The sequence below is a fragment of the Poecile atricapillus genome, chromosome Z (assembly GCF_030490865.1).
Source record: "Poecile atricapillus isolate bPoeAtr1 chromosome Z, bPoeAtr1.hap1, whole genome shotgun sequence".
Taxonomy (NCBI): Eukaryota; Metazoa; Chordata; class Aves; order Passeriformes; family Paridae; genus Poecile; species Poecile atricapillus.
Genome location: NC_081289.1, coordinates 55,809,390 through 55,834,673, shown reverse-complemented (window position 1 = coordinate 55,834,673; position 25,284 = coordinate 55,809,390). Strand labels below are relative to the sequence as shown.

General features: G+C 37.2%; 1 protein-coding gene across 1 annotated transcript in view; it reads left to right on the top strand.

The window, feature by feature from the left end:
• The first annotated feature begins 4,678 nt into the window (after window positions 1-4,678).
• The window catches only part of LOC131572874 (metabotropic glutamate receptor 8), a 305,043-nt gene continuing 284,437 nt past the window's right edge, over window positions 4,679-25,284 (top strand). The window contains exon 1 of the mRNA XM_058826282.1: window positions 4,679-5,256. Within this exon, the coding sequence (XP_058682265.1) occupies window positions 4,747-5,256 (510 nt within the window). The 5' untranslated portion in view covers window positions 4,679-4,746. The remainder of the gene's footprint in view (window positions 5,257-25,284) is intronic.

The window sequence follows — 25,284 nt, the reverse complement described above, 5'->3', positions numbered from 1 at the left end:
TCCTCTTACTCTCACTCCAGCAGAAGGACCTGTGCTGGATTTTCACAGGGTAGCTTGTTTGGTAAGTGGATATTTGCATGGTAGGAAGTGAAGGCAGATGTCCTGGGGTATTTGAAAAGGGGCTGATCAGGCTGATGGTAGACATCAGACTGCACAGGGAAGAAATAGCTCCTGTAAACGAGATGTGAGAGTGATTCGCCTTGATGTCCTGATTATTGTGTAAAGGTTACCTCTGTGGCAGGGGCACAGCAAACCATTACAGACCAGGCGAGGTAGATAAGACTAATTACATCAGTGAAGAATTCTCTTGCAAGTTAGGAGTTGTGATGTCAAGGCCAAAGGTTTTCCAAATTCCCTTTTGTTGTCAGCAAAACCCATTAGTCTTCTATATGGGTCGGGTTACTGCGTGCAGGTGGTAAACTCTTTACCTGTTCTGTGTGGAAATTAATCTATTTGCTCGTGGAATGCTGTACAGGAGAAAGGAGCAACTTCTGTGAACATTGAAATGAACATTAGAAAGAGAATTCTTTCATAGTTCAGAGGTAAAACGTCAAAATAATCAAATTTGTGCCTTTTTTTTTTTTCCTCCTCAGAACTTAATAATGGACACTGCCATTATTTTGTTTTCATTCAGTAAAACCAGATCAGTTTTGTATTGACTGGACAATCTGATATTTTGTGAATGGGTTTTCACTCAAGAACTTCTCATATCCTAATTAACTAAATATTTGCTTTCTTTTATCTTAGTGCAGTTCCAACCATGGCTCAAACAAAATTTTAAACATTTTTTCTGAGGTATTTTTCATCCTCACTTGATAGCTTATTTTGTCCCTCAGTAAAGGGTTCATGTATGTCTGTCTAGCAGTGTCAGCTGTAAAATGTCCATCCTGACTATGCTGCAGAGACATCCTGCTGCTGTCTGTAATTGTAAAATTGTTTAAAACTGTATTTCCTGGTGAATATATTGAATCTTTTTACATGTTTTCAGTGAAAACTTCAGTGCCAGCTGAAGATGGCTCTTTCAGGAACCTCGTTAACAAAATAGAAACATTTCCTATATTTATTTAAGTATTTATCTGTCACTCAACTCATTATTTAGACCTTTTCATTAACATAAAGAGGTTCCATAATAAGCCTGTCTTTTATTGCAATGAGTCTGTGGTTGGAGTAACAACTGGTCTGGGTTTATTCTGACGAACTGGTTCTGGCAGTGTGGTACAAAAATACACAACCTTGAGTACCAAATATGTGATAAAGCTGAATGATTTTATGAAGGAAGTAATTTCAGAACCAGACACTACATGCAGAAGTTTCCATCTCCACCGTCTTGCAGTACTCCGCCTCCTTAGGTTTAAAAATAAATATATATTCTAGCAGAACAAGTGGAGGTTTGTGCTGAAATACTGACTTTAAAAATAGCAATATGTTCTGATAATGCCAGATATTTTTAATGAAATAAACCCAAGAGAAGCACGTATTACAAGGTGACTGGAAGAGATGCTTTGTGGTGCACTTACTCTCGGGCTGTGCTGGGGAAATATATGAATTTCTTCTCTGAACTCAGGTTTCTAGTGAACACCAAATACTACAGTGGGGAACCTGGTAAATCAAGAATATATTTGCATTAATTCAAACTTTTATGGTCACTTGGAAAAGGACAGCATTTTACTTAAAATGAAATCTCTGCACATGAGAAAAGTTCATTCAGGCTTTACAGCCCAGAGGCCTGTGCTTTTTCACTAAAATTCATTGATAAAAATGGAATTAATTTAGATCATATGCTTTCTGCTTAGCTACACAGACTTGAAATGTTCTGTAAAAGGTAATGTTAATCAATATATAAAAAGCAGTGTGCCATGAATAAATTAAGCAGTATAATAGAAGCTTTTATTTCTTAGGTAACATTAAAAAAAGACTAAAAGGTCTTAAATTTTTAAAAAGAACACTTTAAAATTTTATTTCTTTTTTATAGACAAGCAGTGGACACTTGCAGCTAAGAAACATACTTCTTCAGGAAACCATGCAAACTGAGGCAAAGCAGTTAATGCTTATGAAGACTATAATGTTGAAAAATGCTAATTGCCAATTCATTTGATTTTCAGTCAGTTGCAGATAAAGTATTAGACTGATGATCTTGGGCTCACTGTAGCTTCTGTATTGTTGTTAGAATTTGGGTTGCAGTAGTTGAATTCATCCTTATTTGTTTGTATGAAGACTAACGCTTCAATTTCTGGGCATTCTTTGGCTGTAAGGAATTAGCCTGTGGCTGAAAAAGAGAAAAAGCAGTGTTTTTTTCTTTCAGGAATATTTTCCCTTTTTCAGTGGTACTTTCTTGTTCTCCATATAGTTTTAAATAAGAGTAGTCTTACCTTTTATTCCCTTAGTGAATTTATCCCTGCCTGGTCTGTACATCCATGCATGGACTAATGAGTTCATTGTGGAACCATAAAGAAATTGCCTCCATACCTATTTTAGGTCTACTCTTTGCTATTTTGAAGCCATAACTGTGTTTTTTCTACAAAGGCAATCAAAAGAACAGATAATTGTTGCTAGTTAGTAGTCCAGTCTTTTCTCTACAGTGTGGACCATATGAGAAGCATCCCATAGGCCTTGATCAAATCGCACTGTAGTGTGAGTCAAGTTGTTGAGTTTGTGGATGACTCTGAGTTTGGCTCACAGGGCTGAAGCCTAGGCAGCTTTATAACCTGTGTGCCTAAAAAGAGCCAAGGGAGAACGATGGGATTATCACATAAAACAACACAGATTTTGTATCACTTGGATTGAACCCTGAGCCAAATTCAAGCAAAACGAAATGGGGCATGGAAAGTCCTGTGTGCTGTTTTCAATTGCAGTGATTTTATTCATACCCATCAAACATTTCATTTTCAACTGGTCCTAATACCAGATCACAGTGAGATTCACATTCAGTAAAAGACTTTCCATTGTGAATCTTTTACTCAGGTCTTTAAATAGCCATCATTTGAAGACTCTACTTCAACTTTTGTGAGCTTAGTGTTATCATGTAAGAAAAACACGTAACAAAAACAATGTAAAAAAAGCATTATCAAAGTGCATTTTGAGTTTTGTTACTACATGATCTATAAAAGTTTTGTGGTTTTGTCTGTAGCTGTCTTCCAGTGTGACCATATTTTTGGTAGGAGCAAGTCAGATCACTAAGGACAAAGTAGATATTTACAGATGAGCCTGATGCTTGGATTTTCTGTACAGGCACTTGTTCAATGTGATCAATTTCATAGTAAGTAAAACTTCTGTAAAGAAAAGGATAAGGTAAATTGTACCCTTGGATGTCCACTGCTCTCTGTAGACTGTAACAGATGTATTGAGAGACTGGTTCAAATGCAATTGCCCACAGTGTGCCTATCTAGTATCAGGTAAAATTACTTCCCCTTCCTTTCTTCTCCTCAGAGGTTTAAAAATTTATTCAGGCATGTATAATTTTGTTAAGAATTGAAATAAATAAATGCCTTCACTTGAGAATTAAAGTGTGGGCAATTTGGAGATATTTATAACAGTCAGTCAGGTGTTTAGATATGTAGGCTGAAATCCTCATCTCGTTAAAATCAGTGGGATCTCTCCAAATGTCAGTGCAGGCACAACATTGTTCCTATTTAATGTGGTCCAAATGCAAGCAGAAAATAGAGACCTTGTTAATGTTAAACCTCAGCTCAAGTCAAATGCTGGAATGTTGGATGTTCAGCTGGTTTCCTAACATAATATGTTGTGCTCTTTGTATTTGAGAAATCAACTACCTTTTCATGAAAATAATTTTGTGTTAGACATTATCTTGAAGGAGATTTAGATATATGTAGTTAGGCCCCCCCAAGTGAATTGTATGGGAGAAAATAATCAGTCTAACATCCAAATGAGTTGAATGTGCTTGTACTGCATTGGCTGAAGGGTGTACTTAAATTCAGGTACCCTGATTACTCCATTGTCATAAATGAGACCTCTCCAGGGGTGACAGTGTAAGTGGTTATTGCACTTCTGTAGGCTGGAGCAGAATAATAAAGTTGAACAGAATAATGAAGGAAAACAGAAAATACAATGTGTTATGGATCAGGTCTGTTTCTGGGTGTCATGCAACATGAAGGTAAATATGAATTACTGTTCAGAATCTGAACACCAAGCTAAGTTTAGTTCCCCTGATTCGGCTGTTGCTCTGCTGGCATCATCAATTTCCTGGCTTACAGCACAGTGCAGCCAGGTGTTCAAATTCACTGAAGGCCAAGATTTGCTAACTTAAAGAACATTGAAAGGAAAACCTAGGTAATGTAACCTATTCAACCGCTATTCAAAAGTAAATACACTGTGTGGCAGGTATAAAACTGCTGAAGTAAATGGTATTTCTCACAGTTTTTAAAAATTATTTTTTATTTGTTTTTCAGAAGTACCTCAGCTGTAGGGCAAAATACAAGGACATACGTTACTGACCTCCTTTTAGCATCAGGACCAGACATACTACCCTACTCCTCAGCATTGATTAGGAGCAACTGAAAAACCGCCTCAGAAAAGCTGATCAACCCGTTCCATTGGTGGACATCTTTTATAAAACACACTTCATGTACTTCTGTTGAGATCTTTTTTTCTACCTACCTACCGCATGGTTCTATATTAATTACTGGGCACTGATGGTAGCCTCCAGAAAGTGCAGCTTCAAATGGTCAGCCTCATCCTTTAGCAAGAAGAAAACCTGGGTACTGGATAGCAACAACGTCTTCAGAGAAAATGGTATACGAAGGCAAACGATTGGTTTCCTGCCATTGTTTCTTCCTGTTAACAGCCAAATTCTACTGGATACTCACTCTGATGCAAAGAACTCACGGCCAGGAATATGCCCACTCCATTCGATTGGATGGGGACATCATCTTGGGAGGACTGTTCCCCGTTCATGCAAAAGGGGATAGAGGGGTGCCTTGTGGGGAGCTCAAGAAGGAGAAGGGGATCCACAGACTAGAGGCAATGCTGTATGCAGTTGATCAGATCAATAAAGACCCTGATCTTCTTGCCAATATCACCTTAGGTGTCCGTATTCTTGATACGTGTTCCAGGGACACTTATGCATTGGAGCAGTCCTTAACATTTGTGCAAGCATTGATAGAAAAAGATGGTTCAGACGTGAAGTGTGCAAACGGTGACCCACCAATTTTCACTAAGCCAGACAAGATATCAGGTGTGATAGGTGCTGCAGCAAGTTCTGTGTCCATTATGGTCGCAAATATTTTAAGACTCTTTAAGGTAAGTAACATTTTCTATTTTTTTTTAAATTTCAAGAAAAATGAAATAACTGAAGTGATTGTGTTGTCATACTTTCAAAAAAAGAAAGGACACTTTTCACATTCAAAAATCTGAAATGGCTGGTTTGCTCTTTCAAAGTGAAGGGGGGGAAAATACCTAAAAGCAGTGTTTGCAGACCCTATTTTAAGGTGCCAACTGCTTCTCTTAAAGTTCTGAGCAATCTGTGCACATATTTACTCTTTAGGGATTTGTATGCTTATTCTTCTACTACTCAAATTTTCTGCATGTTGAGCATTTATGCTCATCAAGATTGGGTTGGGATTCATTTCCCAAATTTCCAGGAGAATGAAAAATAAGATTTTAACACAAATACATTATTTGGAGGACCAGATAATTTCCTTACATAGAAAGATATGCTAATAATAATCTAATGCTACTGATGTGCATGTCTAGCCAAATGAAATGTACTGTAATATCTTTGATTTTCATGAAATTTTACCCCCTCCATATTTTCTGCAAGGTGATATTTTTTCCAGACTTTGTTATCACTTTGCGAGAGATTATTTTTCGGCAACAGTTCTAGTGGCATATGTTTCCAAATACTTTATGAAGCTCAGACATTCTAGATAATGGAAAAGTAAACCTGCCACTTTTAAATTTACTAAGTCAGATGGGAAGATGAACACATTCTTATCAATCAATTTGTATGGAAATGATCAGGCAGCAGGTACTTAATTTTTAATCCTTTGCAATGGCAAACAGATGATGGTAAATTGAGAACTTTTTCCTATGTGCGGAACAATTGTAACTTATGTTTGAATCTGTTACTGTCCTACCACCCACTGTTCTTTTCATCCATTCGGAAATCTTGCCTTATTTCATACGATTTTACAATCACCAAAACCCACTTAAAGACCATTTCTTTGACTTTGGTGCAGAAGATTTTGGTAATGTTGAATATTGCTGTTACGTATTTTGAAAAGTGTTGCACTTGTTTTTTAATTGTTGTAACTGAGATTGATTAGTAGTAGAGAAAGTTTGGCCTTTTCTGATGGTTTCTCAGCATAGTGCAGTTCAGTCATTTGATTGGAGATTTTAGTCCTTCCCTTTGGTTCTCCCTCAAAGGAAATAATGAAGGATTTCCAGGTCAGTGGAGGAGCAAAGTGATTGCTGGGTTGTGGTCAGGTGTTCCTTTCAGTCTCAAAACTGATGCTAGCTGCAGTTACTGCAGAGGTTTGAGAGTAGTGGACTAGTTCTAGCCATATGTTTTACTTGGAAAATCAAGTACACAAAACTCAGCTAAGACTTGAAAAATGTTCTATATGGAGAGCACCTCTGGAGTTGTGCCTGGTGGAGCGGCGCACTGTCCTGGGAACCATCAGGCATATTGCAGGAGGCGTCTATTTTTCAGTTCACATCCTTTTTTGAAGCTGTGTTATCCTATTAAATAATGCATATTTCTGAAATAATGATAGATGGAATGGTCACTTTAATACCCATTTTAATGCAGGGCCACGTAGATGATGACTTACACCCAGTTTTGAGTTGAATAGGATTCTGTAGACTGATTTAAGAAACTAAGCCTGGTAAGACACGCATTAACTGTGAATTAAGAGCAGCAAGAAGGAAAGAGGCCTATGAATTGTCTAAGATAGCGGCAATTTGTCTTCTGAAACCTTGACAGCTACCTCCTGATTTACATTATGCAATAAGATTGCAAATAACATTCTACTGCAGTCTTAATCAATAGAGGGTCATGTGATATCCCCTCTGGGGAAAGATCTTATTTACCCATTTAATTGATGTAACACAGCTGCTGGTAAAAGGAGAAGACATCTCTTTTAGTTTTAAATATAGATTGTGTAGAAATATTCCTAATAATGTAAAAAAATGGCAAATTATATCCTTTAATGTCTGATGATGGACCAGCCTGTGAAATCTGTTTTCACACTTTCCTCTCAGAAGTGAATCTCTTCATGAGTAGAGGCTTCTGGATAAGGTTTTGGGTTAGAAGCACGACAAAAACCACTCACAATGGTTATAGTAAAGAGGATTAAAAAATAAAGGGTAATTTTCCAGAAACGTAGATGTATAATCCAGTTTGTGTTGTACTCAGACCAAAGACGTAGGCTGAAATTCTCAGCAGATGCATCCCCACAGCTTTGTATCTGAGGACTTGGACCTTGACCTGTGCTCATAGAGGCTCCAGGCATGGAATTGTATTTACTGTATCTTGGTCAAGGTGGGACACTCAGCTGGGGTAAATGTCTATACTTTCACTGAAGTCAGCAATCACTGTCATGCAAATGCCTTTCAATTTTATCCAGGATGAGTGTGATTCATCCATATTTCTGTTTAACAGTACTATTTAAAAAGTTGAACCTGTAATTTGAAGTTCAGTATTGCCTTAGTACCTGTTCTGAAGTTCCTAAATGCCAGGACTACATATTTTTGAGAACTTTATTATCTGGCAAAATTTTAATTTGTAATGGAATTGTGAGAAGTATATTATATCTCTCAATGTGAATACACAAAGATAGCCTAAGAAGTGCTACTATTAGCAGCCTGAAATTTTATGCTGCTATTTTTCTTTTTCTTGCATTTTTTTTCTTTATTTTATTGATTTTACAACAGAAAACATAGAGGTCAATAGTTCTATCTGAAGATCTGGTGGATACCATAAACTTCTAGTAAATGTATTTTTTTATCTAAGTGTTTCCATGAGAAGAGGGGAGGGAGGCCACCACAGAAAATTACCTCTATCTATAGCCTTTCTCCTAATTGAATGGCTTGCCTTGAATTCTTCTCTCTCCTTTCTCCTTCTGTGAATTTTGAGGTGCATTGGTGCTTAACAGGTGATTTTCTATTGGTCTTACCCGTGTAGGTCCAAAACATTGAGGTACAAATTTGGACAGACTAAATTTCATCGATTGATGGTTTTAGACTTTCCGGAGGGACTTTTCATACAGGAAACATTGGAGCATGGAATTAATTGTGTGAAAGTGGACCTGTTATTCCTTGATTATCATCAGGTTGTTGGTTTTTGCCATAATTTTAAGTGTTTTTTTTCAGGAAACATCAGGAGTGGGGTGCTTCACAAAGAAAACAGAGACAAGGGACCATAGAATGGTAGGATCTATTGAGGAGCTGGCTATCTCAGTTGAGCAGCTCTCATTATCACAATGAAAACCTTTCTACTGACTCAATCTGTCAAAATATTACTCTTACATCCTTCCTTATATTTGTTTTACAGAAATTCTGTTTTCCTATAGGGTGATTAGGCATGACTAGATGGAAACTTTTACCTGTTTTGTGTGACACTTAGGAGCATCTGGGTTGTTTCCCAGGCCCCCCAAACTTGGCCTGGAGGAAATGAGAGACTATGTAGCTTAGCTTACTTCTTGTGTTATGTTCCCTGTATTCAAAGCTTTTACTTGTTTAATGTCTGAATAACTTATGTCAATGGTTAAAATCTTCTGGGAAATGAGAGGCGTTTGTTTATGCTTGTGTCCTCACATCTAAAACCCACATACTATTTCTGAACTCCTTGGTACACTCCATCTGTCACCTTCACACATCTTCTACCTGGTGTCACACTAGGAGCAGCCTAGGGAGGATGGTTTGCATGCAAATTGAGATGGGTGGACAGTATGCTTGGTGGATTGTGATCTCAAGCTTTTTATGTATATATTTATGTACATGTATATAAGGCCAAATATTCATCAACAGCTTTGTTCCTTCCTTGCCTTACTTTGCCTTGCCTGGCCTTTCCTTGTCTCGCCTTCTGTTTTCACCAGTTTCCCAAGGCTAAATGACTTATTTCCTCTTTTTGGTCAAATTTCCTTTTTGCTGCGGAGCTGTAATCCACTTTAATAGGTGCTGTCTGAAGGGACTGGTATTCACTTCATGCACATTTGCCTTATACATTTCATACACATTTACCCCTATAAAAGTACACGTGCAGATGACATTTGCACTTTCAACTTTATGGTAGCCATCCAAAATGCAAGGGGTAGTTTCTTTCAGTATGTCTAGAAGTGAATATATTAGTTCCACTAGCATTTTGCTTATTCATTTGATTGTTTCATTGCCTCATTTTGGATTTTAGCGTATATCTTTGCCTGATAGCTTTGCACAGCTACTAGGGCTATACTTGTATGATGCTTTTTTTACTTAGTTGCAGGTCTTTTTATGTTTGGCTTCCATTTGGCACTTTTGCTGCCTTGTGTTCTAGACCTGCACAGAGCAGCAGACAGGCCTCCCAGAAATGAGGGCATTACCATAGTACAGAGGCTTATCTCACTGAACTTCATAAATGCTAGGCTTTGAATTTAAATTGTGGCAATGGAGTGCATCTCATGAAAGGAATATGATGTAAATAAAATGTGATAACATTTTACCACCTAATTTCAGAGAGCAGAAATGTATTTTTGTGAGGCAACCTGAGGCATACACAGATCCTGATCTAGACTCTATATCTACAGAAATATTTGCACTTCATGAGCATTACAGACTTCAAAGGCTCTAGGAAGATGCAGGAGTCAGTCTGTTCCATGTGTGACTGCGGGCCCTTTCCATAATGGAAACACTGTATTAAAGAAGCAAAGAAGAGGCTCAAGAATTTTACCTAACATATTAGTATTCATTAATAAAAAAAATGTGCTGCACTCATTAAAATATAACTATTTTCTGTTCACTGTGTCCTGCTGCATATGTCAATATTTTCCACTGTATACCATTTGAAATGTGTAATAAGATTTTTTTTCCTGGTGGTTAAAACGTGGAAAATTTTGTGTGAAGTGTGAAGAAAAATTATTGTATGTAGGTAGAAGATGACTAAAACATTTTGAAATAGGTCTTGAGATGAACATATTTATTTTACTTTTGTTCTAGATAATATTTGCACTTTCTGAATAATTTTTAACTATAAAGGAAACCAATACATCCCATTTAATTTTACAATGCTTTTTTTGTAGCTTAGTACATGCATATATCTGTTTAGTGCCTGAGCATCTTGTTATTGGCTGGAAAATACCTTTATTATGATTATATATTCTTTTCATATTTGAACTTTTTTTACATCTCGTTGTATTTCCATGGCAGTAGACACTTGATTATGCAGAAAACCCCTTTTAATTCAACCATGATTCTTCTGTCAGTACCAGGTTAAATGTGTGTGGTCAAGAGAGACAAATACCAGGTCAACACCAATATAAAATTATAGGTACAAGAAGTACTTTGCTAGCATCAATAATGAAACAGTTGCCAAATTTTTTTAGTTGCAGCCAGAAGAAATAATAGGTTTTCAGATTCTGTGAAAACTGCTAGCACTGATTAGTGTCAAATTTTATTTGTGCTAAGCTGCTTGAGGCAAGAGAGTACAGAACCAACTTGATGCATTCATTCATTATTTTACAGTATATTAGTTCCATAAATACTCCTCTGAAAGTTTAAGAATTTTGGTTTCTCACATTCCTCGATGGAACTATAACCTGTGGTTAGAGCAAAAGGGTAATCTGTTTTTCTTTGTTATTTTCATTTGTTTGTCATTGGTTTGCTACAAGGCTTGAGAAGCATCTTCTCATCTTTTTGTTTTTCTCTTTTGTGATTTTGATTTGCTTGTGTTGGAGCATTTCACAGGAACAATCAGAAGCTTGATTAATATTAGTTAAATGTTTGAGATGTCTCCCCTGCTTTTGTAGGCATGTTGAAACTGTCTGAAATGTTGAGGGTTTTATGTCATTCCATAAGTACAAGACATGAACACCTTTCAAAGAGAGTGTAGCTGTTAAAGACCAACAATCAGATTTTCTTTCTACTTCTCTAAGGGCAGGGAATTTATAGCTATATATATATATATATATATATATATATATATACACACACATTTCCCTCACATGAAGGAAACTGCATAGGCAGAGAAAATAATTTCATCCTTTCATGGCTGAGGCCAGGTGACACAGACAATCCACACCCATATCACACACTCCTTTCTCTCCCCAAATCATGGGGCTGCATGCAGATTACCAGGAAGGAATGATTCCTGACCCATGATGACTTCTGAAGCCTGTCAGAAAATTGGGAGACTTGGCTGGCACAGGTCATGGCCTAGTTATGGACTGTCCTGACAGCCTGACAGTGGAGACAGCTGAGCTGTTGCTGAGAGAAGTGCTCTGAAATAATGTGATTTACCAGCATAGACATTGCTGCTGATTTCTCAGGACAGAGCTCCTCTGCTCCTACGTCACGCTGAAGGGAAGCCAAGACACTGCAACGGTCATTGACGCGTTTTCAGTGCTTTACTACAGCAATGTTAGTTTTATTAGCTACAATGAGAACCAAATTAAGATGACTTTTCCCCCCTGGTGTTTAATTGTTTCAGTACAGTAGCAGTTGGGCAATGTGAATAGTCCTGCATTCTGACTGTCATCAGAAACCAGGCACTACTGTGTTACAGCCAAGTGGTAGATTTTGTGTGTTTACTTATTTCCATTCTCATTATTTTCCCTAAAGCATATTGTGCTTTTAGGATTAAACTGGTTTAGAGTGCTTAAATGTATATCCTTCTGCTTCCTAGCATTTATCAAAGTAGTCATCAGAACAAAAGTCTTACTGGAGGACACTAATTCCACAGGAATGAATTAAATAGCCAAGAGCAAAACACTCCTCTGGGCTGGAATCTATATGTACTCCCAGCAAGATATTATGTCCCCTATCCCTCTGACAGGACAATTAAGCATTTAAGTGAGGCCTTAAAATTAGGAGGCTGTTGGCCCTTGGCTGTCTGTGTCCTCAATAGAAAGAATAAAATGCTTTCAGAAGGGGACTGGATCAGGTCTGTGAGTGTGCATGCATCTTTCTTGTTTACAGAAAGGTTATGGGTTGATACATGCTTGTACTTGCATCAGATAGAACCTCTTCTCACTGGAAGGCTTTGGAATCCTTTGATGGAATTGATAGGAGGTTTTATATGAAGATTTCAAGCACCTGCATGTGTAATGCCAGTTTCCTCACTTTCCTTTGGAAGGAATTTTAGTCCTCTCCTTTTCTCTTTCTTTCTCCACACATTTATTTCCTTCCCTAGGTTAATTAGAAGTGCTACTTTTTGACCACTGTTGCCAGTATTTTTCAGTGGCTATTTCATTCTATAGTCTTCAAAGAAAACATTTTTCAGACATGCTGAATAGGCAAGACTCTGACTGAGTCTCGGTTTCTGCAGGTTGTGAGGATGAGTGTGTCAGCAGGAGGAAGCGCTGTAAATTAGAAAACTTATGTGAGGGATCTATCTGTGGGAATAACAGGAAAAAAGGGAAATGCTTGAAAAGATTGAACTTTAAAGGGACAAGGATCTCTGTCTTTTTTTACCTCCCTGTAGGATTTCTTGTGTGGCATTTCAGATAGATACTGGGCTCTAACTCTTCTCTGAAGAAAACTATTTGTGATAGCAATGCTGAGATATTCCATGGTATTGTGAGATCTCGCTTCATATTGTATTTCTTTTTCAGCTTGAGACTGTGGGACATGAACAAAAGTGATGTTTCTGAGCTGGAATAATTAATCTTTTGAGTTTTGGCTTATGTTTTTTCACTAAAGGTGCCTCCAGCATTTAGTTATGTAGCAATGGTATTTGTAGAGGCAGAATCTCTATTCCTTCTTCACTAGTGCATTTTCCACATAGCTCTTCCAGAAATTGGAAAGTAGGAAAAGTATGATAGCCCATTTTGGGTATCATTCTATGAAAAGTGCCTAACAATTTCCATAAGATTTTTACTTTGAGAGTGGCTCTGTTGCATTTAAAATGCCATTGCAATTGTCTTCCAGGCAGGGCACAATTTTGTTGAGCGACTACATTGCATTATAGGAACACTGATCCCCTGAAGTGATGGGTACTCTTCAGATAAATTTTCTTTGTTTTTTTTTTTGTTTTGTTTGCAAAGTGCTGTGGAATATTAAGGTCTTAGTGAAAACTTATGACCACAGTTTTACTTAGGCAATTCATTGTAGAAGCTATTGATCCTACAATGATTCTCTAGGCCTGATGCTTCGGAAACAAAGCCCAGGAAGTCAGCTGAAGAAAGGGCTGGTTTTTTTGCCTTTGTGGTTTCTTCTCTGGGTATCATGCTTATGCTTTGGTTTTATGAGTAGTGCTGAAACACAGAGTGTCCCAGAAGAGCTGACTTCCTTGAGAGCTAGACAAGAACATACCAGTCTAGAAGGTGTGTGGTATGAATGTAGGTGAGGTTGCAGGAGGTCTCCAGACTGATCTGCCTATTTGGATGATGTGTAAATGAACTATTAAATAAAGTGGAGCATGTTGAAATTCAGTGCTATATTAAGACAATACCTATTGGCTGATAATAGAAAGGAGAGACTATTTAGCATATATATGTGTGCTTTTGTAAAGGATGTTTGTTCTGTCGTTATATTACTGTAATCTATTGGCTGTGGACCACATAGTCCATACAACCTTTCAAGACAGTGCTGTGGGAGAAGAGAATATATCTTGGCAATCTGAGACAGGAACAAATTTATCATTAGGAGCAGCATAAAAAAACCTGGGGAATTCAGTCTGTGCTTACTGCTATGGTGTCTGGGACCAAACCAAAACCACAGAAAGAGACAAATAGGCTGTCAGGGCTGGGATCATACACTGAATGGAAAGTGCAAAGGCCTTGGAATCCCAAGACTGTGGATGTCTTGCTGCAGGGGCATGACTTGTTTTAGTATTTGAATTTCTGTGTTCTTCTGTGTTCATGAGGCGCAGACAAGTAGTGTAAGTAGTTTAATTTTTCTATATCCAGCTGGATAGGACCTACTTGTTGAATTCTGCTCAAAAGGGAAACAGAGCCTGATTTTTGTGTGACTTACATGAGGAAGAATCCCTGAGAGAACAATGAATTCCAGGGAAGCCAGTGAATCATATCACTCTTAAACTGGATTTATCCAGAGGCAAATAATGTCCTATGTCCATTAAAATATTGTGTCATCACTGTTAGTAGGCTTTGTATTTGAGTAGGGTTTGTCCAGCAGGCACATAGAAAAAGTGAACATGGGTCCTCTGTTGCTTTATGTAATTTTCAGACGTGATCATGTTGATGCAGTATTGGTAGCAGTCTCAAAATAGATAGGGATATGTTCAATTAGAAGAGATTTTTATTTTTTTTTTCCAATATGGGACAATAATGATCTTGGGGGGGAGATGGCAAGTTGATCTCCACAGACATGCCTCTCCAAATAATAATTTTATAATATGGATAAACTACAAACCTAAAACTCCAAATTCCACCCATGAAGAGGATTTAGTAGAACACAGACATATCTATCTATATCTATCTATATCTATATCTATATCTATATCTATATCTATATCTATATCTATATCTATATCATCTATATCTATATCTATATCTATATCTATATCTATATCTATATCTATATCTATATCTATATCTATATCTATATCTATATCTATATCTATATCTATATCTATATCTATATCTAATCTATATCTATATCTATATCTATATCTATATCTATATCTATATCTATATCTATATCTATCTATATCTATATCTATATCATCTATATCTATATCTATATCTATATCTATATCTATATCTATATCTATATCTATATCTATATCTATATCTATATCTATATCTATCTATATCTATATCTATATCTATATCTATATCTATATCTATATCTATATCTATATCTATATCTATATCTATATCTATATATATCTATATCTATATCTATATCTATCTATATCTATATCTATATCTATATCTATATCTATATCTATATCTATATCTATATCTATATCTATATCTATATCTATATCTATATCTATATCTATCTCTATATCTATATCTATATCTATATCTATATCTATATCTATATCTATACCTATACCTATATCTATATCTATCTCTATCTCTATCTCTATCTCTATCTCTATCTCTATCTCTATCTCTATCTATATCTATATCTATATCTATATCTATATCTATATCTATATCTATATCTATATCTATATCTATATATCTATATATCTATATCTATATCTATATATCTAGAGCTAGGATATTGTTTCTGGAATGAAAATATGAGCTGATTATTAGGAAAAAAAATATTGCCAAGAAGTACTCTCTTATATGTTGTCTAAAGTTTGAAACAGTTGTGTATGATAAGAAAAGTGCCAAATTTTCTACTTCCTTTCTGAAAATTAGGCTGGATAGAAGTATAAAAATATACATTTTTTTATACCAGCAGGAAAACGATCTAGTTAAAGTAGCCAGTGTTCCACTCCTAAATTTGATGGTTCTGCTTGCCATGTTTTGCACAACAAAGCGCAGGATTTAAAAGTTACCAGCTGCTATATTCGCTTTCCAAAGTGTGAAGAAAACATGTATTGTCCTGAGGATTAAAGGGCTGATTCTCTTTGTGCTCAGTTCAGGCAGAACTGAAGTGTTTGTAATGAAAGTAAAAGCTATTAAAAAGCATGAAACATGAGAGAAAAATAATGTGTTTATGTCTTCTTTGTTGGATAGGATTTGATGATGCCCTTAGAAAGTTTTAAGTGTAAACATTTGTCTTATTAACTAGCATTTCTTTTGTGCATGTTGCAAACACTTCCACTTTCAAATCCTAAGTGCAGTCAGAGCTGTTGTTTCAACCCACTGGGAACTCTTTTGCCAAATATCATCTGAACAACAAGAACTCATCATCTGTGAGCTAGTTCACATCTCCAGTACTAACTTAACAGCATTTTCCAAACTGAATCTGTAGGATATTAGAGACTGCAAAGACAAATAATATTTCTAGTTCTAGTGTTGGTGACTGGAATAGGACAGGAGGGTAGCTGTGCTGTATATGGAAGCATCAAAAGCTTGCAGTTGGAACAGATGCTGAGAGTGCCCTGTGACTCAAGGTATGATTTCCTGCCATTCCTGCCAAGTTTCAAAGCTTGTGAGGTTTTTTTTCTCTCCTTATTTCTATTTTTGGGCTGCATAGGAAAGAACTTGTGCTTTGGGAATGAAGATTCACCATTCTAGTTATACTTATTTTGTTGTGTCTTTGCATACACATCAAATAATTATTCTGGCCTGCAGGAAAGAATGAGAGTAAAGATGTAAAAAGCTGATGAGAATGCAGGGTATTTTTGGTATGGGTCACATAATCGCTTGGCTCAATGGCAAGCTGCAGAGCTTTGTGTGAGCGTGACAGTTTCCCCTTGCTGTGTGGTAGTGCTCGTTGAAGCCTTACGTCCTTTGTCTTGCTTCAGTACAGATTTTCTCTGTGACCTTGGGCAAGTCACACAGCAGCGAATCCTCAGCCTGGCGGCTGATGCCTGTAGAGCTGAGTGCCCAGGGGCTCTGGAGGACTGATGGCCGAGGCTCACTGCCCCTGCTTCCCTGGTTAGAGCACTTCTGTGGCTGAAGGGATTTGTGAATATAAAGGCTCCTTGATAATCAGATATAAGAGTAAGGGGTAGGGGCATATAAGTACTTCAGATAGCTAGTCCTTAACTAGGGATTCCTTGTATCCTCTTACATAGCTCTCTCCCCTGGGTTTTGCTATGAAAGGAGATTATCCAACTCACAGTATGATTTAAATATGCAAGTCATTGGTCTCAGGAGCAAGTGGTGAAGCCTGCCTGACCTGTAATCAGAGGCTGTACATCCCCCTTAGGAAACCATGACAGTCAAAGAAAGAGAGCTCCAGTCAGGAGAAGGTATCTGGATTATTGCCCAATGATATTAAAATTGTTAAAATTCATATCTGCCACCTATATTAGAGCGATTGGGAAGAAATGAATATTTATCATTCTTTTGACAAAGCATGAAATTAAGTAGTATGGGATTAAAGAAAATTAAGATAGGTGTGTGCAAATGTGTGTTCTACTAAGCTAAGAGGACTTCTTGTGGTCTTAAATGTTTGAGGTAAGAAGCAATCAAAACAGTTTTGTAGAAGACTTGCTAGCTGAACATTACGCTAGTGTGCTTCTTGGTGTCTCAGGAACCTTTTCTTGATTTTATTTTTTTTAATTTTTCATGATAATTTCATTAGAAGTTTGTTTACTTATCTCTAAATTGAGTAAAAATCCATAAGAATAGGCAACTTCTGGCAGCTCTGTAGTGAATAACTGCCTCATCTGTTTACCAGGAGCTAAGAGGAGATTCTATACCTTTTAGAAAAGGTGATTCATAATTTTAAATTTCCTCCTTTCCGTTGTTTTTAATCTACCCCAAGCATGAAAGCAATATTGTGAGAAAGGCTCGGCAAATAATTAGTTAATTTGACAGCTGAACTGAAAGTAAACATTCATTTTATTCTGAACCAAAATGATCATGTTAAATGAAACTTGGGGGCTTCTTTTTTGGGTTGGGTTTTCATTTATTTTTTTGTTTGTTTGCTTTCTTTCTGTTTTGGAGATTTTATAATGTAAAATGAAGGTGCTAGGTTTGAAATGTCAGTCTTGGGTACCATTTGTTAAGTGCTGGTGCCCCTCTTACCCCACTATTTACTCATGACTTAAACAAAGCCCTTGGGAAAATTCTTTTGGACTAAGAGAAGGAAATCAAATATAGCTTAGGAGATGGGATAGCTCAATTCCAGACCCCACAGACAGAGACAAAACTATTTTATAGTAAAATTCTGAGTTCTGGTCACAGACTGTGAGAACTCTGCAGTAACAGGGCTGCCTGGGCATGCTGTATGCAATGAACTTCCACCCTGTGACTTTTCTTTCTGCCAGAACAGGTCTTATCTCACCAGTCTGCTGTGTGCAGGACTTTCCCTGGAGGGTTCTACTCTCAGAGCTGTTTGTTCAAACAGATCTCTAATGGTGCATCTTCTTGAAAACTCTTGCCTGCTCTTCTACCTCTAGACAGCTGGATGCATGTGAATGTTGCTGTTGCCAGATGCTGTCTATTCACTGATGATAAGCTTTCACAATGGGAAAATTTTACTTCATCCATGCTAAAATTCATTAAATGTTCATTAGAGTAATGATTTGAACTTAGCTATTCCCATTCCTCACTGAGTACTGGACTATACAGTGAATTACTCTCAGGCGGGTCCAATGGAAGTTTAATTGTTTGTGAAAACATGAACAGCTTCAGCAGGAGAGACTTTCATGTCCAAAACCCCTATAACTCAATGGTTAGTTGTTCCCAGCTGAGTACTTTAACCACCAGGCTATCAAGTATAATTCAGGCAGCTACTGCAGCCTCATTTTTCCTTTTGGAACATACTTGTACATTGAGAGGATAAAGTACCAAAAAAAAATGACAGATTCATGATGACAGAGACCAGAACTAAAGGAAAACCTTTTAAGAAGTCCTGATAAATGCCATGGGGGGGACCTAAGAGTAATGCACATTTGAATATGAAACAGTCCTTTATGTGCTTTAGCCATGGATTGCCAAGATTTCTCTTAAATACTAAGCTTGAAGGTCTTGGCCAGAGCAGTAATACAAAATTCATTTCACTCCCATCTTCAGTTGCCTAGCTGAACATAGATCTCAAGGACAGACCCTTGGATTTGTATGAATGACTGAATCATCCCATGTGAGTCTGAAGTGCAGTGGGCTTTTGGAGGGGCCTGTGTATATTCGTGTACATAGATGAAGACACAGTGATTTTCAAAGACTGCAAGTTTCTAACCACCTCCTGTTGTACAGCACTGACAATCTCAGTTCTGAACTGTCTAAATGCCAAGCAGCTCCTTCAGTATTTAGGGCTGATATCTCTGCAGTGCAAAACCCTTGCCATGAACTGTCTTATTTACTTACTCTCATAAAATGCAGTTGGCTTTTATTCTTGACATATAGGCTTTGATTTGTTTTACATGTAGGACTTTATAGAAGGAGTGTAGAAATTTTTTGTTTTGAATAGAGAACATTGGAGGATACTTCCACAGTAGCTATTGACAGTGATTTGTTGTGAATATTGTAGTTACTACAGTTATTTAGGCAGACTGATTCATAACAATTAATAATGTATTTAATTTCACAGTTCCTATTTGCAGCAGTGCTCCAGATTCCTCCCTATAATACACTACAGACCATTAAAATATTAAAACACACAAAAAATTAATCATAGCAATAATGCAAAATGGAAAAATAAAACAAATAACTGGACTATGATGGAAGCTTTTTTTTTCCCCCCAAATCTAACATACTAGTCTTTCTAAACAGTGGTTGGCATTCCTTAACTGAAGGCTCAGGATGTGGAGAGATCAGGAGGAGGCAAGGGCAGCATACAGCCAATATTTCTGCAAGTCTTGATTAAATCATACATCAGTAGAATTTATTTGGGACACTTTTCAGATCCACTGACTGAAAAATAATGAAGATATGGAGTTGGATGTCTATATGAATATTCCTGATTTTATTAAAAGATTCTATTCTAAACACTAAGGGGGAAAAACTTGAAAAAAACATTATACACATACTTATTCCCACTTTGTAAGAGCTGAATTCTGCTCTACCTGCACCACGTCTTGTGCCAAGGAGAACAAAAAGTGACGGCAGAAGCCTGAGAACTGTGTGCAGGCAGTGCTCTGCAGTGCCAGCTGCCACCCCTGGGCACTGCACCGGGGCACCTGAGGACGTGGGAAATGCAATATCACTAGATCGAAGTGGCTATACATTTGGACAAGTAGAGCTGCCCTATGCCTCAAACCACCTTATGCACGTGCTAATATTAACACCAAATATTACCTGGCAGTCTATCAAATAGGGTCCTTGCTTTGGTTTACAAAAACCTGCCACGTGTGATCTTTGATGTGCTGGAGAAGCCTATCCTTAGCCAATGAGTTGAAAGTCATCCACCCTGCCAACAGTGGTAGGTTGTCCTTTGTGCCAGCAGAGCCTGTGGCTGAGCACTGCCTTTGCAGGACACACATCTCAGTACTCTGAGCCAAGGGTTCTCTTGTGTGTACAGCCTCAATTTCCATCCACTGCAATGAGAATGTCTGAAGCTGGTGTAAGGGCATTAAGTGACTCACTGAAATTCAGTGCAAAATGATATGTGAAGTTACCTCTGCCTTTGATTACTGCTGGAAAGCATTACAGAATGGTGTAAATTAAGAAGCATTTATTGTTACCTTAGGAAAAAGTGAAGGGAATACTTAGGTCTTTTCATCACACGAGCCACTGTAGCACTTCTGAGTGGATGATGATCATAGGAATAACTTAAAATTCTCTCTAACAAACCTTGATAGTAATACTGCAAAATGCAAAATGCAGCTACAGACCTGTCCTAGAAAATCTTAAGAGCATTTAATATATTCTTAAGCAAAGGATTATCAAGTAAGCACCAGCAGAAAAGTGAAGTTAGTAAAATTCTGCTGCTGATAAAACCAAAAGTAACATTACTTCTATGTATGCTTGATCATTTTACAGTGCTACATGTGGGTTTTTTTTTGGAAATGATTTAACTTGCCACAAATGATGTCTGAACTGGCCATCTATCACTGCACAGTTTGTCTGCAGTGCTTAGGAATTTAACACACAGAATGACAAGTCTAATTACATGCTTGTGAAACATATGCCATAATTTATGGATATTAAGCAAGTATAAACAAGAGATCAAATCCTAGTGTAAGCAGTCATCCAAGAAATCATCTTGACATTTATTTCATTAAAATCTTTCTTTCAGTACGACAGTCAGAATGTACCTGAGTTGCACTCACAGCACATCTGCAGATACTTGCCAATTACTGCATTTTGCAAAGCAAAGGACCAGATACATGCATGCAGCATTTATTTTTCAATTACATTTTGTGCATGTAGTTATGTAGGTGTTTATCATTCTTATTATTATCTCTTATTATTATCATCGTCATAACTATTATTACTATTTTTATTATTAATCTCCCACAGGTGATTATTATACAGGACCTAAATAGCGACAGCCCTTTTCACCTGTTTACACTGTGTGTCAACATTCACTATAATTTAAATTAGAAAACTGAGTAAAAAAGGCCCAAGCCCTAGAGATCTGGTGGCTTGTTCACTTGAAATCCTGCTAGGAGGAGAAGCAGAAAAAGAGGAGTGAGATGTGCTGGGTGAGAGGTCCCCAAAAGATTGGTGCTGTATATGTTAGGCGTACTCCCAGGTGTGAGCATGGGAGCAGGCTGGGCACTCAGACTCCCAGCTGGGTTCTTCCACACCCTCTGGCTTACTGCAGTGCTTAGAAGGCAGTGGGGTTGCTAATATTGTATAGATTGTAAAATTTATTTTTATTTACTGTTGTCAGGAAATACCTTTGTCTGCCTTATCCCTCCTGCTAAGTGGTGCTTTATTCCATGAGCACTGCCAGGGAACTAGAATAAGGCAATATTTTTAAAAGGAGGGAAAAAGAGGGCGAATCTGGCAACCAGTCCCTACCAGGGGCAAAATAACATAACTGATATAAAACAGTATCAATGTACAATGAAATATATTAAATGCCAGCTTTCCACGGAGGGGTGGGAAATAGGTCTTGCCAAAGGTAACAGCACTGACTTCTGTGATTCTCAGAATCATGTACTCTGTGAAGTACCTTTAGCATACTTTATTTAACAAGACCATCATAATTATATATATATATATATATATATATATATTCAGTGTTATTTCTTTACATTGATAGTAAGTTAGGCAGATCTTTTTAGGGGTTTGTCTGGATAAGTTTATGCTCAGGGATGGGAAAGAAGGTCCATAGGGAAAAGTCCTTCTTTGATAGCTGCTGCTGATCCTGCTCTTATGCAAATGCCTGTTTCTGTTAAGGAAATATTTTCTTGCCAGGTTGCCAGTGCTCCTCTACAGCCACTCTGGGCACTCCTTTCCTGATTATAAGCCAGAAACTAAAGGGTTGTTGCAGCCAGTTTTCCTTGAACCTTTTTACTTATCTAGTTTGTTTCTAAGGTTTTCAAGGAATATCTGTGAGACATTAGCAGAGCATGCTGGTGGGAGCTGAAATCTCTGTATTAGCTAGAAGGTCTCTGAGGGTCTTCAAGTGAGATGAGCAGTTGGGAGGAAGAAGGAGAAAACGTGTTGAAGGCAAGAAAACAAGACTGTGTCAAGGAGGAAACCTATAGAGGAAATTACAGCAAATATACCTGGTCTCTCTTGGTTGTGCTATCTTACGTTCCTGCCATCAGCTTAGCAAGATGATACCAGTTGTATCATTTGAATATATTGTTTTCCTCTTAGTTTGGAAGCTATTTCAAGGTATGCACACTGAGAAAAAACAAATAGAATTTGTGGGTCAAGATTATTCATGTTATGTATCATGCAATATAAAATTCTGTCTCTATAACTAAAACCAAAAGTGATTAAGCAAATACTGACTTGATCCAGAAGTTGTTGCTAAAATTGTCCTGTAGTGAGTCTTATCAAAATCATGGTGATTTATCATGAGATTAGGAGAACAGCTACTGCTTAGTTTGTGCTTCAATCCTAATGATTGGTAGTATGTGCAAAGTTGCAAAAGAGTAGTCTGGAAGAATATTTGAAAATTAGTCATAGAATCAAAGAATATATTCTTGAAATTCAGTGGATAGAAGGCAAAATTATCAGGGCATGGTACTGTCAGGGCACTGCGATTGCAGCAGGAAGCTGAGGACAGAAGACACATCTGTTTCAGCCTGCAACCACCATGTGAGCAATACTAACTTACTACTGCAATATTGTGGCCTGCAGGGTCCCGAGCCAGAGGACTATTTAAAAGATTAATTGGCTGGAAAGCATTCGGCACCTGAAATCTATCTCTGCTGCTTGACTTTCAGATAGATAAAGTGTCAAGATTCTTTGCACTTGAAATGTCTTTTTGGGCTGGAAACACTCCATTTCCCCAAACAGACAGAAAGTATACTTGTTTATAATGAAACATAATATTATAAAGGAGGTAATGGAATATCAAAGTACAAACTCGCATGCTTAATGTTTTCTTCACTACACCTACAGTCTTGAACAGATGCACTAGGTATCAGAAAGTTATTTGCCTTGAAATTTTCTACATTTATTGGATGTTTTCAAGAATACAGTTATTCCTGAAAAGGGTATTGACATCTCATTTGATTATTCATTTCACCTGGGAGGCTTCTGGTACATGCAGGGAAGATTGTTTGGAAAATCCCCCCACAACTTTCTTTTGCGAGGGAACGAGTACTACTAATGTGTCTGTCTTAATCCATTCCCTGTAAGATGATAATATCAGCCCTTTTCCAGTACCATGAACTTTGTTGTAACAAACAAAATTTGATTTGGGAATCCCTAGCTTTAACAGGGCCTACTCACTATTCTTTAGGTGCTCTCCTAAAAGCTGCTGGGTTTTAAAGCACTTTGCACCACTCTGGAATTGGCTGCAGAGCAATCAAGCATGGTGTAATTTGCCACCAGGCTCATTACTTTTTCAGCTCTTCAAGATCTTTCTCAGCTGCACCTGAGGTATGCCTCAGTATTACTTTTAAGAAATCCATGATGTGAGTCCTGGATTCATCTGTATGTGCCACAGTTTGGGTCTCACTGCAACCAACAGCATGACAATGATCCAGTGATTGTGCTCAGGACATCATCCTGTGTTTCAGAAGACTCAGAGGCACTGGTATATGATAGGCTTTTAAATCTCTTTTGTTCAGCTAAAACAATGTTTAGACTTCATGGTAATAAACATTGAGGCTGTTTGGTAAAGGGATTGGTCACAGACAAGCATTCCTGTATGCTGGGGGACCTGCTTTTGCTCTTGTGCAAATCTTGGCAGTTAAAAGTTTTCTGACTCCCTGTTTCAGACATGCAGTTGATTCTTCTTCCTTTTCAGTTCAAAAAAGTAAAGAAGCTAGGAATTAAATTTGAATTATAAAACCAAAACTATATACTGTAGTATCCATTCAAATTCGCTCTAGCACTGTTTACTAAGAAAGTACAAAAAACTATTCTGTTTAATTTTCTCATTAGCCAAGGAAACACTTAAGTCTTTATTACCTCTGTACCAATCTTTCCTGTCTCTCATTTTCTGTATGGATTTTAATGTTTGCTTGCTTCCTAAGACCCATTTGAATAGCTTGAGTAGTAGAACCCCACATGTGATTTCTTTTTTTAAGTTTTAAAAATGAACCAAACCAAATACTGTCTGTTTAGTTTGCTCTTAGAAATTTATACATGAATGATAAAGAGATTTCAATGTACGTGACTAATAAATTAGCACTTTGTGGTCCAGAGAGAAATGGAAAATTGCAGCATTAAATCAATTTTATGTGATAACATAACAAAACAACAGATTGTTTGGGGTACTTGAGGTAACCACCTTTCCCTGATAATATATGATTTTCAGTAGCACTGAGCAACACATTCTTCATCAAGTTTATAGTGAAAATTTCTGACAGTGGCAGGTGAGGAATTAGTTTTGAGGATGATGTCCTTCTGGTGGCTCATGCTGAGAATGATATTATTTATATTAACTGGCAAAATAGCCTGGCAGCACACAGGCAATTACCTCAATTTTATGTTTAGTGCTCTTCTCATAAATCTGTGTAATGATGACATCTCTGTTATGAGCTTACATTAACTTACTGTTTACAGTAATTCTATTGAAGCAAGTAAATGTCCACTCTGTGATGAAGGTAGTACAATTATGGTATTCCAAATAAATAATTGTTGGAGCGATATATACAAGAAGAACAGATCAGGGCTTTATGAAAGTAAACATTAATTGCACAATTAGGTAGAGCTTTGGTAGTGATTTTTCTTGTATATGTGTGAATTTTGTTCTCTGTAAGGATTTTTTTCTGAAGAAGGCAAAGTGTTAATTGCTAATTTTTTTTTTTTGGCAGCATTCTGTCCTCCAAAGTGGTGTTTAAAGTCATTAATGGAGGTGAAGCAAAATGCAGTATATGTCCCTTTGCTATTACCAAAACCCCTTTATTCCCTATAACAGCTTGATCTGAGATGATCTGTTGAGATGTAAAGGCAGAAGATGTGCTGATTATCTTGCTCTTTCATGAGGTGTTTGTTACTGACCATGGCCAAAGAA